The sequence below is a fragment of the Hermetia illucens genome, chromosome 2, assembly GCF_905115235.1.
Source record: "Hermetia illucens chromosome 2, iHerIll2.2.curated.20191125, whole genome shotgun sequence".
Taxonomy (NCBI): Eukaryota; Metazoa; Arthropoda; class Insecta; order Diptera; family Stratiomyidae; genus Hermetia; species Hermetia illucens.
The window spans coordinates 176274410-176292219 of record NC_051850.1 but is presented as its reverse complement, the minus strand read 5'-3'; the positions used below and the strand labels follow the sequence as shown (position 1 = coordinate 176292219).

General features: G+C 43.5%; 1 protein-coding gene across 1 annotated transcript in view; it reads left to right on the top strand.

The window, feature by feature from the left end:
* Positions 1 to 17810, top strand: part of LOC119650445 — an 809140-nt gene that overhangs the window by 724632 nt on the left and 66698 nt on the right. The window contains exons 21-23 of the mRNA XM_038053300.1: positions 347 to 498; positions 698 to 837; positions 1054 to 1224. Of these exons, the coding sequence (XP_037909228.1) occupies positions 347 to 498; positions 698 to 837; positions 1054 to 1224 (463 nt within the window). The remainder of the gene's footprint in view (positions 1 to 346; positions 499 to 697; positions 838 to 1053; positions 1225 to 17810) is intronic.

Sequence of the window (17810 nt, the reverse complement as noted above, 5' to 3'; positions counted from 1 at the left end):
CCCTAGGATACTGCATGGTCAATGCAATCTGTTCCTGTTACGGTCAGCAATCAAATTATAATTTACAGATGAGAAGCACGGAATGGATTTGAATATTGAATTAATGGTAATTGATGGATGAAAACACATTAATTTGTTGGTAGCAGATTCGGAATCATCTACAATTTTGGTTACCACTCTAATCCCTAGAAATGAGATGGAACTAGATAGTCTGGTAGAGTTGAAATTCCGAAATCAATATTCAATCTGTCTTTCTTTCAATTTTGGTTCGCATTGCTTTTAGAATTAAGATAACAGTTCCAATTTCAGTATTAATGTTCACAAATTCCCTTCAATTATTTCCCAGGTCATCCCGTACCGAACCACCAGAGATAGGTTGTATCATGCGTGTGACAGACGACATGATTGATTCGCTGGTTTGTCCGCCGCCTCCTTCAGATCCTCCAGTGATGAGTGAAGAAATGATATCAGGACTTATTGTCCCAGCACCAGGTTGGAGTAAGTATTCCATTCCACACAAAATCCTTCTTACGTCAAATATGTCCTTTACAATTCAGGCGCCCAACGTGGGGTCTAACCATTGAAACAATGTCAACATTCTCACATTGGGCGCCAAAAAGAAACTTTGCTTTAACTTCATTTATTGACGCTTCTTATATCATTTACGCATTTTATATAATTTTCTTTTTCACTGAAGGCAAAGATTTATATTCACCAGATGCCGAAAGCTCTCCAGCACCTTCGTCGACTGAGCCTCAAATGACGTCACAAGGTGGCAAACAGACCTCGCGTACAAGTAGCTTTGAAATTGAAAATCTTCTGAAAACGGCGGAGCAGGTAATTAACTTTTTGGAATATATTTATTTTTCAAAGTTTTGTTAAGAACTAAAATTTTCATGGTTTCGTTTAATTTAAACCCATTTTTGAACTGATGGCAAGGATATTATCCTCCGTCAAATAAAACAACTTTTTCAATTAAAAAACGATGTTTGTCTTATTTGGATACGAATTAAAGTTTATTTTGATTTGAATTTTTCCCTATTTTTCTAATAGGTGACTGGTTTTTGTCGTTCACCACAGGAAACTCGGAAATCTAGCCCAACTGGATCGGTAGCTTCATCGGTTTCAAACGCCATGCTGACCCCATCTAGGCAACTGACAGATGCTGAAAAATTACGAAAAGTTATATTGGAATTGGTTGATACAGAAAGAACTTATGTTAAGGTAAGTAAGCCTATGATTTTTGCTTGAGTTTTTCACCCTCAGAAATAACCAAAAATATCAAGCATAATCTACTTAGTTCTAGAATAAATGGAGCAGCTGATACATGAATCAGCTCCTGTTTGATAAAATTGTAGAAGTGGAAAAATTTAATTGAAAGACTAACCGATGTTTCGGCAATGCTTGTAAAGAATCGGGTCGTATTCACTTCTCTTGCTTTTGGTAACCTCCTATCCCTCCCAGTTCCGGCAAATATACCAAACAATTTACACATAACTTACCTGGAATAGACATCCGGCTGACTGCAGTCGACCACGAGATCTGAGCACCTAAAAACCCATAAAAAAAATAATTCAAGTTGACCTTCAGTGAAGGCTCACCCGTACACGTGGAACCCTAAAACTCGGAAGAGAGAATACGGGGATTATCGCAACCTCTTTGAATACTTCATATGCCTCATCTGATTGTCAAGCTTGGCCTCTGGGACACCGTTACCTCTTGGAATCTCTTCGGCTACCTTACGAAGATCCGAATTCTCGCCTTTGACCGCATATACTTATAAGTACCTATTCAATACCTTGCTTCAGTCTGCACCAGCTAATATTTGCAATTACTAGGTTTTCTTTAGGAGAAATGAAAGAAATTTACCAGTTGGGCAACCTGAACTTACTATATCATCTAGTTCTCTGCAATACCATTTACTATCTTTCTTAATTTAACTTTTCAACTCATTCACCACATGCTGTATAGGCCCGACTTCTAAATGCCCAGTCGTCCAGTCTCTATGAAGATGTATTCTCCGTTCCGCTCCCTCGTAATAAGTCCTACTTCCGTTCTATGTTCTACAATCCATAAACCAACCCCATCCAATCAAGACTTAATGTCATAAACTGCTTCTTTCGCATAAATTTCGACCGTGAATTGTCAGTCCGGTGTCCGATGATGGCTAAGCCAGTGAAAAGATGTAGCGCCATTACTCCGCTGTACATAATTATCTACAAAAGTGGGCCTAGGATGTTGGACCCCGTATGTTTTTGAATATCATTGTGACCCTTCATCTGAATCATAGCGCAGAAGCCCATTGATTAACCAGTCGGCAAAGGTACGAATCAGGCATTTCGGTCCGCCTAATTTGATTAGGGCCTCCAATATTTTGCTTCATCTCAGGGAATAGAAGACATTCTTCACATCAAGCGTTATCATTACGCATAGTTTACAATACGTTCTAGTATGCCTTTGGCTTTGTTAGCCACCAGATTAACTTAATTATTTTTGGAGAGACCACGCCCAGAATCATGGACTCCTGCAATGGTACGCCAACGAACTACCAGCAAAACACCACCCCACACCTCATCAGAGAATTAATTTCAAACAGTTTGCCACATTACCTCGGGGTTGCCTTTCCACTGTCTTGGCTGCGAAAGCCTTCAAGTCATTGTGCTCGCAAAGGAGAGAGGAGAGGAGGAAGGGAATCATTAGCTCAAGGAACCCCTTATCATCCGGCGGCTGCGCTGTCGAGTCAATCTTCCTCGAAAGAAAGATTATTTGGAATGCGCATCACAGCTACATCTGACAAAGTTCCTCAGTATCTCTCTGACAAGGTTGCCCAAAGAAAGCTCACCTGTGTCTACAATAATTTGCTAACGGATCATGATAAAAATAATAAACAATAAAAATAATGCAGATAAGCTACGCAGTCCATCTGCTTCTTGACCCATTTTGCCACGCCCTTTGAGTCTTCTTCTTTGCACTTGTAAATAGTCATCACTGCCGCGGTCACCATCACAATCCCACATAGGCAATTGAGTGAGGCACTCACGATACACGATACACTTCCGTGGAAGGAGCATTTGAATTTCTACTTATAGGCTGGAGTCAACCACGTTGCGGTAGTTTTATGCACCGGAACCGATGGTGTTGCCCCTATTATCATTTAATAGTCAATTAATCATATTTAAACGACCAGAGATAAACCCTATCCACTAGGGCTTATCTATGGTCTACGGAGTAGAACGATATAAGAAATGTCATGTGGTGGACGAATGCTCTTCGCAGTAAGCAAAAAGAAGTCCCTCGCCTAAAAAGACTTCAAAGGGCGCCTCGTCAGAAACTATCAATCCCCGTATTGATGTCGAGGCGAGGTATCTCGTAGCATTAAGATTTGCTTAGAAGATAGAATGAAGAATTCGGCCGGCAATTTATCGGTTAGCATAGTAATAACCCATAGAGGAAGCTCTACCAGATATACAAAGGGGAACGACATTGCCATCATACCTGATCGGCCATGTTACCTCAAGTCCAGTATTTGGATAATTATTGCCCTCCGTTCACACTTCCACGCCTGAAAATAGAATGGACTGCATTGCAGTACAAAAAGACGTCTCCTGCAAGATTGAAACCCCAGCATATACCATTAACTGACTTAAGACCGAAAATTCAACTGAGGCCTTACTCGCTATTGCTTTGATTCGCTCAAAAAAGCTCCTCTTCAAGTTGAGCAAAAATCCAAGCTATCTTTGGTTTTGACTCTATAATGAACTCCACATAGGACACTGGATCAAGATTCCCCTTTTACTCAAGATGACTGCTTCGATTTTTTCGCAAGGCATGACCGAAACCAAGTCAACCATGCAGCTGGCAATAAGTGCCGTAACATTATCCATATAATTGAACAGGTGCCATTTTTTTGGTATGTTGAGTTTCATCAGAATATCATACAAAAGGTTTCAGAGGTCCGGCCCTAAGACTAATACCTACGCCACACCCAACATGGTCTCCATTCTCCTCCTCTGACCCTCTAACGTTTCATAGACGAGGAAGCGTTCTCAGATAATCCCTCAATATCCAGAAAATATAGCCCCAGTGTGCCTCAGTTCGATGAACCGCATCCACAACCACCATAACAGCATCAACCGTGGATCTCCCTGCTCTAAAATCGAACTCCTTTTGGGGGTAAGCCTCCGACAGGGAGTCTACTCCTTATGAACTTTTTGATCACTTTCCCGGTCAAACACCATTTTTATACCTCTGGCGGGATACCATCAGGACGCCTTCTTATTTTTCTTAGATGGGGCTGCCTCTTCAAGTTCTTTCATGATGAAAAGCGGCAAATCTCCGGGGCCTTCCACGCTGTTGTTATCAACCCATGCATGATATTTAGGGTCATACAATGTGGTTCATTTGTCCCGAATCAATTGAGGAGGGTTACCGCAGAGTCCAGATTTCCCGTATGAAAAGTTCGTCTGATAAGTCCTGCCTGCGACCGTTAACTTTTTTAGCACACTGCGGAGTCTTTATTTAGTTAGTCTGCCCTCTTTCATTGTGGTGCATACCCTCCCCTAGTTGTTTAAACGTCGTGCCAAAGAACGGAGCTCTATTAACTAGTAAGCCAGTTCCGCAATTTGCTAATATATAAAAGGCTTGTCACGGCTGGGTGTGCGTCATAGTTAGCGGGTTCATAGTTAAATTTACGATAGTCGGCGGTATCCGCTAAGCCGAAATTCCATGAAGCTGGGTTCATATTTCGGCACTGTTCGCTGATTAGCACTAGTTCACTTTTACCTCCGCAGCAAATGGTTGTAGACATGTTGCCCTCATACTTCGCAGCTAATTCTGCTTCGCTGTGAAGAGGTTTCCTGGTGCCACTACTTGAAGTTTCTGGCCGTGAGAATAGGCAGAAGTGATACTTACCCGGGCATTGGTTACCTTTGGACATCCACGCTTTATAGCCACTGCCACTTCGATCTTTTCTGTAAAGCAATGTCTCAGTCAGATCTTGGATTTCCTCTTTTCCTTTTTCACCTGCTTTTTTTAGCCCTGGAGATTACTTTCAGGCGCATCCTCTTCTTTCAGCTTTTCGCTGAGAGCTTGATAATCTCTGCTGTGTGAGTAGTCTTCAGCCAGCCAGGCAGACCATCTAAGCGATCCGGAGTTTCCTTGCAGTGATCTTTTTTTTCATCGCTCAAGCATTTGACTCATCGACACCTTCCTTAGCCGTAGGATGATGATGCTGCCAATACTGATTGTATTTCTGACAACGACCGGAAAGCTTGACAAATTTCATGACTCTATTTCCTTTTGCAGATTCTCTGATTTAATTCCACTTGAATTAAATTCAAGCAATAAACCTCTCTTCGTAGCTAGCAGTTGGAGTTGTCTTTCTCCTATAATATATGAACTATCCACTTCCACTTCGGCCTTCTCATCAGCATGTCCGAATGGGCCTGTGCGTCAATTAGCACCTTTAATGTTCTGTCCATTAATGCAAACTGGTAGAGTGCTATGACTAATCAGGCTAAAACCCATAGTTTTGTTGGTGTTAATCTCCAGTCCAACTCTGCTTGTCTCTCTTTTCAAATCCAGAGCCATTTGGCCAAGGTCCGCGACCTGGTGAGAGTGTAAACAGATGCCATCGGCGTAATGAACTTGTTTGAGGAAAGATTTCATGGCCCATTGAATCCCACTATGCCCTCCAGACTAGGCAGCGTGAAGAACGACATCGGTAACAAGAAAAAAAAACGCTTTGGACCTCGAATTTAAAATTTTATTTCCGTGCTGGACATAGCATTCTGTGCCATGATATCTCGCTCTGATAATAACCATTCGTTTCTCTGGAATGCCCATCCTGCGTGCAGCACCCCCGATACACTTATTCACGCTGTCGAAAGTTCTCTCGAAATCGATAAAAAGCAGATGAAGCGAAGATCCGCGTACTGTTCCAAAGAGATCCGTAGAGTGTTGATATGGTCAAGGCAGGAGGATCCAGAGCGGAAACAAAACACATGCCCTTCTTGACGGTCATCCCTTCTTCTGGAAAAGGTCTCGAGTTCCCAGAATTTCAGTGCGCGTAAAAAGAAGCAACTATGTAGAGACTGCAGGAACAGTAATGAGTAGCTTTACCAGCAAACCGTCAAGTCTAACGGTTTTACTCCGGATATTTCACGTTCCTGGCATCATAGCGAGGAGATTCTTGCCTAGACCCTCGTTCGAATGAAATATCTTCCACGGAAACTAGGTGATTTTGTATTTTCGCTAATTTTTACGACCCGTGGATCGGGAGAAATTCATCGATCTCTTCGAGGTGAAATCATATAGGATCACCGACGTGCTTGGCATGGTAAAACTGCCATAGGGTTCTGTTCTTGGCGAGCGCCTAATAAAACCACTTAACCGGATTCACAGATGACGTCGGCATGCCATAACATCTAGATACTCCGATGAAATGTATGCGAGCAAAGCAATCAACCTATGGCGTGTGTTTTCGCTGGGATGCTTCCAGCGGATATGGGTGTCAAAGAGATGCACTGCTTGTACCATATGCAAGAAAGGAGGAGAAATACAAAATTCGAGTCGATATGACTCATGTCTGCCTAAAAAATATAATGGGATTGGACGGAAAGCGGACGGATATCAGCTTATCTCCAATATTAGCAAGCGAACTGTGAAGTAATGCAACTCCTAAGTAGATACAATGGGTATCACAAATACCTCCATCAATTCGATTTTAAGAAGGAGACAAGTAGATTCGGACCGCAGCGCAATAAACAAGAGGAAAGCTCGCTGTTGGCCAGATCCGCGAGGAATCGGTTACAAACTGGTAACCCGAAAAACCGGGGCTCTGCGGAAAGCCTGTTTACTTAACGCCGAGTAGATGGACCGCATTTTACAGACACCATTCCTTTCGCACCCCCTACGGATTGATGAAGTTGGTGCAGAGAGCACGAGGACTGCCCACTTTTCTCTATGAAAGAGTTGAAACAAGTAGTCCAATCTATGAAAAACAAGAAGGTGCCAGAACCCGATGGTATTCCAGCAGAGGTATACTAACTGGTGTTCCAACATCAGCCAGACCTGCTGCTCAGTGCATTCAGCGCTTGCCTGAAAAAGAGCTTTTTCCCTTCTCGTTGGAAGTTGACAAGGCTTGCGTTGGTCAACAAAGGGAAAGATGACCGTGAGTTCCCGTCTTCATACGGCCGATTTTGTACCCCCGACACTGCTAGGAAAGTGTTCGAAAAGTTCATCAGAAGTAAACTCGCTTAAGCGATACGTACTGCCGGAGATGTATCTTCACGGCAGTTCGGTTTTAGAACGGCGAGATCCAAATTTGATGCTGTCATGCAAGTCGTGGATGCCATTCGTCCAGCGAAGGCACACAGCCGCCGAGCTCGACAAGTGGTTCTCTTCGTAACGCTTAACTTAGAAAGACATTCTAGGCACTCTAGACAATACTTTCCACGTGCCGAACTATCTCTTACGGATATTGAAACATTACCTGATGAACAGTTTGTTCTGCTCTATGATGCAGAGGTATGGGCTGACGCTCTTGATAAAGAGGTATATAGTAACCGTCTTGGGCAAGTACAGACACGGGAAGTTTTGAGGTATGGCGCCTGCGTACCGCATTGTCTCTGATCCGGCAGTGGTAATGATCGCGGGAGCGTTCCCTGTTGCCCTTCTTGCTGAAAAACTTAAAGCCCCATACAAGCGCAAGGGAAAAGAGCCAAAGGAGGCGGTTGCTCGTAAAGAACGACAACGAACCCTAGATAAATGGAAACTCTCTTGGCTCAATGAAATTAGAGGCAGATAGACTGAGCGGCTCATTGGCAAGTTAGGTGTGTGGCTGAATCGAAAACATGGTGAGACTGACTATTTCCTTACCCAGTTTTTAAGTGAGCGCGGAAGTTTTCAGTCTTACCTGCACGAGGTTGACAGGTTGCCTATTACGTTCGGGTCCTTCTAGTTGCAAAGAAGATAGACGTCGACCGGTGGAGGTTTCCTTCCTCCTCTTCCGTTCCTTTGATAAAAGAAATTCCCTGATTTGAAGGGGAGAGCTAACCCAAAGTTATGTGACAAACAGTTCCAGGCTTGCTCTCTGACGACGGCAAGGTGTTTAGTTAGTAGCCCGACGAAATACCGTTGCGGGAGTCCAACATTCTATGTGTATGTTAGATGCACCAAAAAAAATGCAAAGTCAGACCGGAGATATATTTGGTCATGATGACTAACCGAATTGTACGGCATGCGAGTACGTAACGGAGGATGCAGAGCATTTACTCTGTCAGTACGTAAGGTTTGCATCATATAGAACAGATATGGAAGTGGTAGCCAATACCCACTTATCAGCGGCAAGCATTGTGGAGAGTACGTTGAGTTCGATCAAGGTGCGGAAAGTGATGGGAAAAGCAATGAAAACTATCCACGGAATGATATGGTAGGGGGAGTTTAGAAGGCTGAAACAGAGGGAGGGAGGGGATCATCACGAAGAACAATTAAATACTGATCCAATATCATAAGGCAGCCCCACGGGGAGAGTGGATGGAGAAGGAGCTCTTTTAGTGGGTAAAAATCCAACACAGCCATCTGACAGAAGTTAGCGGTAGCCTTTGAAGTTTTCCGCCTAACATACAAACAAGTCGGGAAACCGGAAGCTAGACGCTTCAGGTATGAAAGGTTTTGTGTATTTCTTTTATAAAGAGATTTGAGTGTGCATTTGTCCCATTGGCATGTACCACGTAAAATATGCATATATTATGTGAAAATTTCCACTTTCAAGTGATATTGACATTCATAGTCTTTAATTTGCAGAGAAGCGACAGTTTTGACCTAGTATAACTTTGTTAGTAATAGTACGATTTTCACCAAATTTGGTAAGATCATGCTCTATGCTGTGGCCTACATTTCTGCAATTTTGTGATTCTAGACTGAACTTAAGGGGGGTTTTCCTGTCAATTACTAAAAATTATAGTAATGTACTATTATTAACTTTATTTGAACAGGTGCCAGATACAAAGGGTATTTCGGAGCCTAGACACCATATAGTGAGAGCCCTCTGATTTTTTTCAGATTTTTCGGTTGAGCAGTTTCTGAGAATTGGTTCGTTAAAAAAATGATCACTTTCAACCGCCCGCACTCCTCACCTTTCCAACAAATGTCAAAACTAAGACCAGCTTCGAAAATTACTAACTGAGACCTTTAATTTGATACCCCACATGATTATATTTGCTGAAAAAAAATTTACACCCCTCTTTTGCATGTATGGGGAACCTTACGGCGAAGTAGGTTTCGACCTAACTCAATTCTTGAGCGGACACGGAGGCTATCGAGCATATCTGTATCGATTTGGGTGTGATGATTCGCCATGTTGCCCACAGTGTGCAAACATTCCAGAGGACGCAGAACACGTCTTTTTTCACTGCCCCAGATTCGAAACCCAAAGGGCTACATTAGAAGCTACAACCGGGGAGCACTTTACACCCGAAAATATCATGGAGCTTATGGTGAAAGCCAAGGGGGTATGGACCGAAGTTGAAAAAGTGATTACAGCCATCGGAAAGAAGCTTAGGCAGGAGGAAGTCATCCGAAAAAATGAACGCGAGAGGAACACGAATGTTGACATGAGCGCAGAATAAATTCTGATCCAGCCCCGCGACGTAATACCAAATGGGAGTCCCGCGGGGAGAGTGGAAGGAGAAGGAGGTGGTTTTAGTGGGTAAGAGTCCCACATAACCGTGTGGCAGGAGCCTGCGGTAGCTTTTGAAGCTTTCCACCTTCCATCGGGAAAAAAAAGACAGACAGACAGACAGACGGACAGACAGACCGTAAACCGATTTTAATAAGGTTTTGTGTTTACACCGAACCTTAAAAAATACGAGGAGCATGTGCACATTCCAGAAATCGACTATTAATCATTTTCAATAGCCCAATTGGACCATGAAGATTCTTTATCGCTACAGAATTAACATTGCATTACAAAGGACGTTGAGCGCACACAACGATATCAATTTAAATATTATCTGTCGGGAAATCCTCATAAAAAAACAATTTTTGCATCAACTGTTCAAACGCTATGAGGCTCAATAATCGCTTACTCTCCACAAAGTATCCACAATAATAACAAATCTTACGATAACTCATTTAAATACCCTTAAACCAGTAGCTCATCCCCTATCATCTAGTTACGATATCTGCTTCCTCTTCTAGATAAAAGTACATAATATTCCACTTATTTATCAACAGAAAAATAAAAGAAAATTACAAACTTTATCTTATTCATCACGTCATAATATGTGTATCTATATATACTTAATTGAAAACTTTTCCAGATGTTCCCGGGAAAGAAGAAAGAAACAAGTATTCCCTGGGGAAACCAAGTTTCATTCATTAATCTTTCCAATCTCTTGAAATTGCACACTTTATTAAGTCTTCCCATTGTTTTCTTTATGTGCACTTCTCATTTCACTATGACTTATGAGTAACGATGACTTAAGGATAATCCATTCAATTTTTCCTGAAAAGAGAAAAGTGTACAGAGAAAGTAGGGGGTGGGGGGGAGACTTAGTTTGTTATCCTCCTTGTTACATTTTATGGCAATCATTTTATTCTGAGTTGAAGTTTTGCAGTCAATGGGAAAGGATTTTAATCGAGTAATGGATACTGAAAAAAAGGACATAAAAGCGGATAGAATATCGACATATTCTTGAACGGAGCGCATTATGATAACTCGATGATCAATAAAAAAGGACACTTCAGAGTTATTATCATTCTGTTAAGGAAAAGTCGCATCGCGTCCTTGAAGAACTATTGTGCCCCTTTTTACTGGTTATAGTGTACCTACTTTAGTATGTTCCCTACTTCCAGATCTTTAAGCTTTGCATCTGGTAGTAAGTGTTCTCCCAGATGCCTCGACCTACTTTGCACAAGTGCCGGACACTGTCCCAGGACGTGTATAGAGGTTTCGTCCTCCTCTTCACAAAACCTGCAAGCAGTGTCCGTAGATATCCCTAGCTTATAGGTGATAGTTCAGCCGACAATGACCAGTAAGAATTCCCACTATGATTCGGAGGTTCTTTCGTGAGGTTTAAGCAATCCTTTGTGCGCATGGGTTCGTATCCCCCAATAAGCACCCTGGACTGCTCCACCACCGGTAGGCCCGCCCAGTATAGTTCCCTCAACTGTTCCTCTTCATTTCTTAGAGTCATCACCATGAAACCTTTTCCGATTCCACAGAAGGGTTCTGGCCCGTGTAAAGGCGTCCGTGTCCCTTCTTGGCTAGTTCGTCCGTTGCCTCGTTGCCTTCCAACCCAGCATGGCCTGGAACCCAAAGTATCCACACCTTGTTGGACGAGCCGAGTGTATTCAGTCTCTCAAGGCATTCCCATACCAGTTCACCTGGTTGGACCTAAGTGCCTTGATCGCTGCTTGGCTATCGGTGAGAATAGCTATGTTCTGCCCCCTGTAGTTCCTTTGAAGATTAAAGGAGGCACATTTGTCTATGGCGTATATTTCCGCCTGTTATATGCTAGTGTACCTGCCCATTAGCTCAAAGTACATTTTCCTTGGACCAATGACACCGGCACCCGCTCCCTCTGCTGTGAGGGATCCTTCAGTGTTACAAGTAATCAGTTGCTGGTTTAAGCCGTATGTCGCAGCCACGCTCTCCCAGTTTACCTTGTAACTCGAACGTGTTTCAAGCTTCTTATCGAAATGAAACCTCGTTGTCATGTTATCCCTTGATATCAGTAATTCGGGATACCACCTAGAAAGGATATCGATCTTCCTTCGATTTAGGCAGCTCCCCATCTCACTCATACTACCGGCCATCCTGAATATTGCCCTCCTTGCCTGCATCTGTATGTGCAAATGGAGAGGGGTTAATCCCAGAAGGACCTCCAGGGATGCCGTTGGGCATGTCCTCATTGCCCCACTGATACACACGCAAGCCAGCCTTTGGAGCTTATGTAATTCCCTGGCTTGTGTGCTGAGTTCGGTTCTTTCTACCCTGATTACCGCTCCATAGGTAATCATTGGCCTTACTATTGCAGTATATATCCAAACTAGTATCTTCGGGCTGCAATCCCGTTTTTTTCCTGCTATGGATCTGCAAGTCATCGAAGCCCTCGTTGCTTTCCGGCATGTGTCTTCCAGAGTAATTTTTGGTCCAGCGTAATTCACAAATATTTTACCTGTGTTTCTCGTTTCACTTGGATATCATGTAACCTTATGGCTCTCAGGTGGTCAAGCTTACGCCTCCTAGTGAATGGTATCATGGTGGTTTTGATCCGTTGATCCGCAGTCCCACCTTCCTGCACCAGGCACTAGTAACCCTTAATCCAGTTTGGATTCTATCACATAGGATATCTTCATATTTGCCCCTACAGATTAGAACAATGTCGTCCGCGTAGCCCTGGACTTGCATTCCAGTATTAGTTTACACGTCCAGGAGTTCATCCACTACCATACTCCACATCAGCGGTGATAGTACTCCACCCTGTGGACAGCCTTGAGTGGTGTTCGTGATAATAGAATTTGTACCTGTCGGTACCTCTATTTGCCTGCTTTCTAGAATTTTGCCCATCCAGAATGCCAGGGTGTTTCCCACTGCTTTGTGGCTCAGGGCATCTTATATCTCTGTGTGCGATGTGTTGTCGAATGCTCCTTCGAAGATTTAGGGTGAAAAGGATCCTTTTTACCCGCTTGCGGAATAAAGACCACTTTTGCCCGTCTCCATGCCCTTGGTATGTATCCGAGTGTTATGCTCCCCCTTACCACCCTCAGAAGAGACTCTAAGATAATTCCTAGACCTGTCTGGATAAGTGCTGGGAAAATGCCATCTACTCCAGGAGATTTCAGTGGTTTAAAAGTTCCCACTGCCTATCTTAGCCTAGTTTCTGAGCATACCTCTTTTGCTAGTTTCCAGCTCTCCTTCCTTCCCCTTCTATTCTTTGTTGGCGTGGGCGTGGGGTAGGACCCCGGGAAATGAGTTCTAAAAAGCAGGTGTACCCTGTCCTCCTCATTCTCGGTAAATGTCTCATCTTCCTTTTTAAAGCAGACAGAGGATATTCCCCCGTCTTTGGCTACAGCCTTGTACAGCCTGGTTGCTTCTGTGATCTGTTCGATCCCTTCATAGAATTCGCTGAAGCTTTTCCATTTCGCTTCCCTGATCGCGTTGCTACACGCAGTCAGTGCATTTTTATACCTCCGCCAGTCTCCGGTTTGTTTTGGCCGGTTAAAGAGTTTTCGTGCCTCTGTTCTCATTCTGGCTAGGTTCTTGTTCCACCATGGTACATCCCTTGATGACTTGACTGTCTTAGCCGGACAACTGGCCTCATATGCATCAATGACGCTTGTGTTGAGGTTTTCCACCACCCTTTCTAATTCCAATTCGCTCCTGATGTCACCGCCCCTTTGAAGGTTGGCAATGGTGTTGCTCAAGTGCGTTGCGTGGGATTCCCAATCTGTTCTCATAGGATTCCTTATGATTCTTTTTATTTCGGAGTTACCTTCAATGTCGAATCTGATTATCCTCTGATCAGACATAGAGGGTTCATCCGACACCTTCCAATTCCTAATCATTCCGTTCATTAGGGTATTTCCTAGAGTTATATCTAGTGCCTCCTGTCTGGTGGTGGTCACAAATGTTGGAGTGTTCCCTACGTTGTATATTTCTAACTTATTGCTAAGAATAAATTCAAGAAGGTACTCACCTCTACGATTGGTGTCGCTGCTTCCCCAGACTTCGCGGTGGGCGTTGGCATCACAGCCGAGAAGAAGTGGTAACGCCCTCTTCTCGCAATACTTCGTCAGTTTTGCGACTTGTTCCGGTGGAGCCCCGATTTCGTTTCCTGGGAAGTATCCCGATGCCACAACTGCCTCTCGAGTACTCCTCCTGGCTTCCAATGAGACCTGGATAGCCACAAGGTCCCGGGTCAGCAAACTCTGAAAGACATATATTTAAATTACATTTAAGAATTATGCAAGCTCTTGGTTTTTCACAAGAGGAGTCCCAAATTACTTGTATACTTCCTCCTTGCAGACCGCGAATCTGCCCCCGGTACACCCAGGGCTCCTGAGCCGGCACTATTCCAATGTTCTCCTTGGAACTTGCCCTTGCAATCACTGCAGATGCAGCTCTCGCATGGTGGAGGTTTAACAGGGCTATCTTAGTGCTGGCCATTGGCTCCGTTATTGTTTGGAGCTCTTCTCCACTGTCGGAGCTCTTCTCCTTCCGGTGCCTCCTCCGAGGTATCTTTCCTCGACTTTTCCCTGTACACATACATGGGTATGTTGCCAAATCGGTAGTTGATATGACAACTCCGACGTTTAATTGCCTCCAGGGATCGGTCATCTACCCCGATCGTGAGGAGTTTACCCTTGCCCTCCACTTTGCTTCTGAAGACTCTCCATAGTCGGGTGTGGAGATCTTCATTCTGAGCGATTAGGAGGCTCATAAAGTCTTCCGTTTCTATTGCCGCGGCTTTTGGCAGAAAAACTGTCACCATGTGGACTCCTGGTATATCATCCCCAGCACGTGTTGACAGTTCCACCCTTTCCCAGCCTGGCAATCTACGAACTATGGTTCTAACCTATTCTGCGGTGTCTTCGGTTGCGCAGTCCGCCAGTATAAGGCCTGGTCGAAAGCGTATCCCGGTGAACACCAGTTTCGAAGTCCAACCCTTGATCATCTGCTTGACGGCAAGATCCTTAATGAGATGGCTTAGGTCTGTCCTGAATCTTCTTAAGGGCTTCTTCTGGTTTCAGGCCTTCCTTCAGATAGCGCAGGTACCATTTAACACCGGCGCGACTGAGACCTGTCTCCTTCCTGACGTCTGTTATATTTATCTCAGACGTGTTTTTGCTGGTCCCTGCTCTTTGAGTAGTGGTGTTCGTTGGCTGTTGTCCACGTAGTATACCAATGTTAACCTTGGATCCACTGCTTGACGTCCCAACTTCTCCCTTCTTGGGTGTAATCACCTGGCTCTCAGTAATTCGGAGATGTACTTCCGCCTGATTAACCAGTTTTTGTGCAGTACGGGGCCCCGCTTGTTTGGTTTTCGTTTTTTGTACTCATTTGATTCCCACGAGTATGGGGTTAAGAGGTCCGCCGTGCCTTAGCCCCCCTGTAGCATGGTAAGGTCTAACTTACTCACTGAGGCGACCAGGTATCAATAAGGCTCCGTTCGAAAACAGTCAGTTACCCCCGACTGCAAACTATCCAATGGGCACGGTTCGCATAACACCCTAGATTGGGGGAGGTGTTTTTCGACTCCCGAGTCTAGATCCGTAGCGTTTCGTTAATAGTAGGGTCACCTCGTACAGGGGTGTGGTTATCACCACTCACTAACGGTCTTGGTAGACAAGAGGCTTGGTCCCTGAAAAGCTACGCACCGTCCCAGAGGAGAGACAGCTCATCCTCAGAGAGAGTTAGGTTGGCCTCAGGGAGCTATGTTCCGCGTCAGTCTATCCTGCAGTGCACTGCTTTACCCCCACTTGAGAGTTAATTGCTTTTTATATGATATCCTTTCGGCTGTTGATAAACTCGACAGCAGCTATGTTAGTGGCCAATTAAAGCCGATAGATTGCTTTTCTGCCATTCAAAAGCCAAGAGGACATGATGAGAGCTCCAATTACTTCCAATCCAAGTCAAGTAGTACAACACTCATAACCCACTCACCATTTTTCCGACTCTAATTAAAATCCAGATAAGAGTAGTATCAAACAAAGCAAATTTATTCACATGCATGATTTATCGGTGCCTGCCATCATCGACCGTCGTCCCGTCCATATTTTACTGCTGTCCCGGAATAGCTCAATACATGAAAATATAACATCCTTTTTCAAATGATTGACCGGATAATACAGATATAGGCCCCACATCCATAACAGTATAGGAGAAAGCCTATCGGTTTTATGGCAGAATATATTCCCTCTGTTCGGATATAGCGTATTCTATTTACTCCTATGTGCACACAATGCCTGCCTAAGTGACCGCAACCAGGATATGATAAAGTGAACATTTCCCCTATAATAAAACTGTGGTTATTATTCGCTCGCCTTCATTAAATTATGAATAGATAATTTTCTACGGATAATTTAATCTCCATAAAATATGAAATGGATAAGCCGGAAAACACTTATCTTTTCTTTGGGCTCGGCCTCGGCCCCAGTGGTCGTTCCCACATTAATGTTCTAACCCTGAAACCTCATGGTATGCTTATGATAAAAAAATTCAAAGTGCCTCTGCTATATGTTTTCAGTATGGCGGCCACCCTTTTATTAAAACCTATTGGAATGTCTTCAAGGAGTGAATATATGACTGGGCAAAAGCTATTGAATACATTATCCCATGAATAGATAGTATCTCTTAATGGCTTTATTTGAGTTGGTAATGACTTAATCTTACTATCGATTACCTCCTTGGCATGTGGAAGTCTATTGTTGGGTTATTGCCTGGATTCACTGGTCACATACTTAGACCCCAGCCTGCATAATAGGTTACTTTGATGAACAATCACAGATACAATTCATTTGCACCCTCTAAACTCATCAGAGCGGACAGTGCAAAAAAATCTAAAGCAATTTGCATATCTCACCAAACTTGCCTTTAATGTGGCTCATTTACTTTGAGCAAATAAGCTTTTTGTGGTGCCCAAGAAATGGCGACATCACTTCTATTACCGCCAAGTCCTTATTAAAAGCATTATCTTTATTCTCTTGTTTATATAAAACGGCAACGACTCTTTATAAGGAATTAGTAAAAGAAATTGAGGTCGCAATGGACTGAGGCAGAAAAATTTGAATAATAATTTCTCTTGAGATTCCGACCAAAAAAAGATACAATTTGTGACATCGTAGATTGGACTACGAAAAAGAGCGTAAGATTCAATAAAATAAATCTAAAACCAAACAAAGTGATTTGTCATAATCAATATTTTTCGACATTGCTGGCTATGAAATTTCTTGGGGATTTTCATGGTCAGTCCGAGAAGTTTACACTCCTCTTTAACTATGGCACCTATCAAGGTTACCTATATCTACTTATGGATTCATCAGCAAATAAATCAGCTTCAATAGCAATAGAATCAATAACTATAGTATATTAATCAGTATCTATATCATATCCTTTCGAGAATATGTATGGAAGTTTCATTGCTCTCCGGTGGACAATCTACAGGTTGATCCTTGTTACCGCATCGACTTCAGATCGGACTCGCCGAAACTGACACTGGCGCTCCGATAAACTACGCGCTAGTTCGGCGAATGGAAGCAAAATGTTCTATATATCACCCCCTTCAGGATCGTCCCTTAATTTAAAAGACAGAAATTGTGATATAAAAAAGGTACCCTAGGTGGATTTTGGAACCTCGATGGCAGAACCAGCCTGCGTCTCTTCCAATGAGTGGAAAACATTCCTTCTAACATCCACGATTCAAATGCGCTTATAAATCATGTTTGCTTGACTTTAGCTGTAAACTTCAAAGCTATGTTTGGAATCCCGTCCAATCTCGGAGCCATATTTTATTTCTTGCAATCCTCCTTCTCCCCTGTCTGTCCCTCTGTCTTTTCTCCTCTGTCCTCTCTCCTCTGTCCTCTCTCCTCTGTCTTCTGTCCTCTGTCCTCTGTCCTTTTTTTTTTGAGACTCTGGCCTGGGCACGCCAGAGTGTGGGATTTTTACCCACTAAAACCACCCCCGACTCCCCCCCTACCCCGTGGGACCACCTTTAGGTATTACATCACGGGGTGGAGTTAGCTTACTTTAGCTAGGTCTCCTTCCGTCTACCCGCGGGGTTCGTAACCGCGTCTTCCTCATTTCT